The following is a 3,714-nucleotide window of genomic DNA, read 5'->3' as shown; positions in this document are numbered from 1 at the left end:
TAAGTAACACCTTCACAGGAGAGCATGCGGAGCGCATGCAGAACCTGCCCTACTTCCTTTCTTTATCTATATTTTTGTCTGTGCCGTGATCGTGCTAGAAGTGGGAGCTCCTTTGTAAGTGTGGTAAATTTATTTCGTCCAGTTTGGACTAGAAAGGAGAGGCTTGGGTGCTGAGTTTCATGTTTATCTGTAAAGGAAGATCAGTGCTGCCCCTGGAGACGCCAGTTATGACAGCGGAGGCATATGGGGTTGTGCAGTGGTGTTGAGTGCAGCGAAAAGTGTTTTGTCGGACGCACTGTGCGAGGCGATTCAGAAAGACAATGGGAGCTGCAGGGACTCAAATGTTCGGAGAACATTCTTCTGGAGGGTGAGCGAGTGTGACATTCCTTGTGTGCTACGAGGTACATTCCTTGTGTGTGCTACGAGGTACATTCCTTGTGTGTGCTACGAGGTACATTCCTTGTGTGTGCTACGAGGTTCCACGTTCGACGGCGCGGCGTAGACGGAGACCCAGATGACAGGCATCATCAATTACCCAGCCATGCTCGTTGAGAGTGACAACCAGAACGAAGGGGTTTAAGCTCAACCGGACCCGCCGCCGCGGGGAAACGGGCTTATCCTCCCCAATTGGCGTGGCGGTTCCAGGGGCGGCCCTTCCGAGCACATTCCAGGACAAGGGAACTGTCAGCGGGCCAGAGCGCGCCTTACCTTGAGGAGCGAGTGTCAGTTGATGGATGGAGAATGGAGGCCGGTGACCCGCGGGAACTGTCAGCAAGCCAGAGCGCGCCTTACCACAGCCGACGCTATGCGCTACCTCGAAGACAACCTTCTTTCCCGCGGACTCAACACGTGAGGGGGGCGAGACCACGATGCGGTGGTATGTTTGTGCGCCCAAGTGAAAGCCCTAGCCCCCCTCCTTCCCCTCCGGCGTGGGCGTCCTCACCCTAGGGAGTGTGGAGAAGAGGATATAAAAATCGAGAAGCAGTACGGAAGAGACACGCTCAGGACGACATCGTTCGCCAAGAGGGCCTTCAGCGCCGAAGCCCGACGGCGTGGAGCCACTGCCAGCAACCGCTCGAGCCCAACTCCGGAGCCACTCCATCGCCCCCATGAAGTCGTCGGCACGTAAGCTCGGACGCCCCAGCCTCTGATGTATAATCTTAATCATGTGTAATTATTGAATATACCTGTTTGTTTAAACTGAGCCATACGGTGTCTCTTTGCCTCTCCGTCCCGTGTGGACCTGCGCATTATGGGGGTCATCACAGGTGTCTTTGACGTCAATGATTTGCTGACAGATGATGAGAGAAAAGAAAGAAGAATTGATGCTGCCCTTCACAACAGGCTCAGCCTAGCAGAGTTAAGGGCAAGTCGACAGCCTGTGTCCGAAAGCGAAGGCGCTCTTCGCCGATTGGGCGAATTGAAGAGAAATTCCTTGGCCGAGAACCTATAAGCTGCATTCACAGAGATCAAGTTTTTGTTGTAGAAACATTTATTGCACATCAAATGTTTTTCTTCTTGTCAAGTTTGCCTCATCATGAACTCATCACGCATGCAACATGTACATAATATTGTATAAATAGTTTTTGTATATACTAAGTCTTATCCTTATCCTCTCTTCCTGTCCCCTCACCTCTTTCATTTAATTTCTCCATTCGGCCTGCTATCCTTTACTTCCGCTGCCCCAGCTCGGGTGCTTCAGTATTGATGGCAGATGCCGGGGCTAGCGAAAATCGTTTCCTTCCTTTTTATTAATATTTTAATAAACCATTTACTACTACTACTTGTCAAAGCGTTTTACAAATGACATGCTTCGATTGTATGAAAAATGAGATCAGAGCAGACATTTATTGCATGCTAGAAAAAGTGTGTAAATAAATTAGAATCAGTTTTGACGGGAGATGTACCTCCCGTCAAAAGTATTCGGCCCAAGGGGGTTTGCTTGTGAGGCATCCTGTATGCATCCTCAGTACCATAACCTCTCGAAAAAGGTATGGCTTCACGTCCTCAGTCCTCCCAAGCTTTGGACTGCTAGATGCGCTAGGGATCCCAACTGAATAGCTTAAAAGCAAACCCCTTGGGGTATATTCTTTTGACAGGGGCTGTACACCTCAAACCAAGTTCTGGATGCTACTCCTTTTCTGCTAGAGTTTTCAAAAGTGCCATATGCTCGGAATGAGCTTTTAGCAGCTCCTGATGCCTTTGCTCCTTCCTTTGTTCTCTATCTTCCTTTTTTTTCTCTTTCTCCCTGTGCAGTTTGTTCATTTCTTCAAAGAACAACTGCATGTGCTGCATTCTAGAGTTGCTTGGGCGCAACCTCCGGTCGGCTCTTTTTTTCTTGGGCTCTTCGTCCTGCGAATCTGTACCGGCTTCAAATGAACAGTCTCCCCCTGATGATATCAAAGACAGGGTATCAACACTGAACTCTGAGTTTTCCTGGACGTCTGCGCTGGTTGATGGTCGAGGACTTGCTTTACGAGTCGACGCTTTCTTATACCTCACGGTGTCCACACCGCGCAAGACTTCCGGCTCCAAGCTGTCATCTATAGCCTTTATGGCATCAAACTCTTGCTCATATTCCACGCGGCAGCGGGAATTTCCTGATGTATTATTGTGCTTCTCTTCGTTCCTCTTCCGCTTTGACACTGTCTTGAAGCGTGTTTCGCACTGCACAGCAGTGCGATGAATGCCGAGAATGCCGAACATATCGCAGGCAATTTGCTCGAACATAGCTCGCTTGCTGCGAAATTTCTTGAGTGGGCCCACGTCTCTGGCATAGCGTGCATAGTAGTCCAGAAGCAGCTTTGGCGTTCATCCCATGAAGCTGCGTTTGAAAAGAAATAGGTGAAACAAGCTTCTTTAGGCATTTTTGAATTCAGTCTCACAATTAAGTTTGAGTGTTGTTTATTTGGTTTAAATATACATTATACCTGGAAATTTATCTTTATTAAGACCTTTTTTATGTATGTTGTTTAACTCTAGGTGAAACTTTCAAGCATGACCAAACAGATATATATTATTGCATACATGCTCTCTACATTCATTTTTTTTCAGGCATATTCACCACACCAGGTAAAATGAAGGCATCCTCTTGGTGGGTACATAAAAATAAGCATGCAGCTTCACCATTAAAGCATAACAGTGGAAGAAAGACGAATTGATTTGATGCATGCAGGGTAGCTAACTCAGGTTTGCCAACTGCATCTGAATTGCTATGGTATTAACATGCATTCAGGAAAGTTAGTATCTGAACTAACCAATTGACACCGCAGTTTCGTTCGGCTTCTTTGAAGAGTCCATAACTTCAGGCATTGTATGGTCTTCCTCCTCTGCATAGAGAAAACATCAAAATAAAAAAAAAATGACTGGCGGTTTAGCATTGTCAAGCCCAAAATATTGCGCGAAAGCACGTTAATTTTTTTAGGCACACTGACACAGATAGCCAGTTATACGGCCTTCCTTTCCTCAAAATGAAAGGGGTCTAAACTTTGCGCTGTTTTTGAGAAAAAGAAAGGCGCATAACTGCCTCAGTTTTGCAGGTAGACGTCACCGTTTACTCGCAGAATGATTCAGGTGTCCGCCAACCCAGTTACGCTTTTTACTCAGAGGCTTCACGCAGACACACACTGCTGAAACCCCGGGGAGTGTGCTGTGTAGCGACACGCGAGGTAAGTGCAGGATGCTAGACATGCAGTTGACACGGGTGTTATGAAC

At 47.3% G+C, this 3,714-nt stretch overlaps 1 protein-coding gene across 1 annotated transcript; it reads right to left on the bottom strand.

The window, feature by feature from the left end:
* Positions 1-2,008: 2,008 nt before the first annotated feature.
* On the bottom strand, positions 2,009-3,087 carry LOC144112416 (uncharacterized). The gene is made up of 2 exons (XM_077645254.1): positions 3,070-3,087; positions 2,009-2,802 (listed from the first exon to the last, which is right to left on the bottom strand). The coding sequence occupies exons 1-2, from the start codon at positions 3,085-3,087 to the stop codon at positions 2,131-2,133; spliced, it is 690 nt and encodes a 229-aa protein (XP_077501380.1). The 3' UTR covers positions 2,009-2,130.
* Between the last annotated feature and the right edge of the window lie 627 nt (positions 3,088-3,714).

Source organism: Amblyomma americanum, unplaced genomic scaffold (assembly GCF_052857255.1).
Source record: "Amblyomma americanum isolate KBUSLIRL-KWMA unplaced genomic scaffold, ASM5285725v1 scaffold_96, whole genome shotgun sequence".
NCBI lineage: Eukaryota > Metazoa > Arthropoda > Arachnida > Ixodida > Ixodidae > Amblyomma > Amblyomma americanum.
Note: the sequence above shows the minus strand (reverse complement) of the source record. Positions and strands in the feature narration are given on the sequence as shown.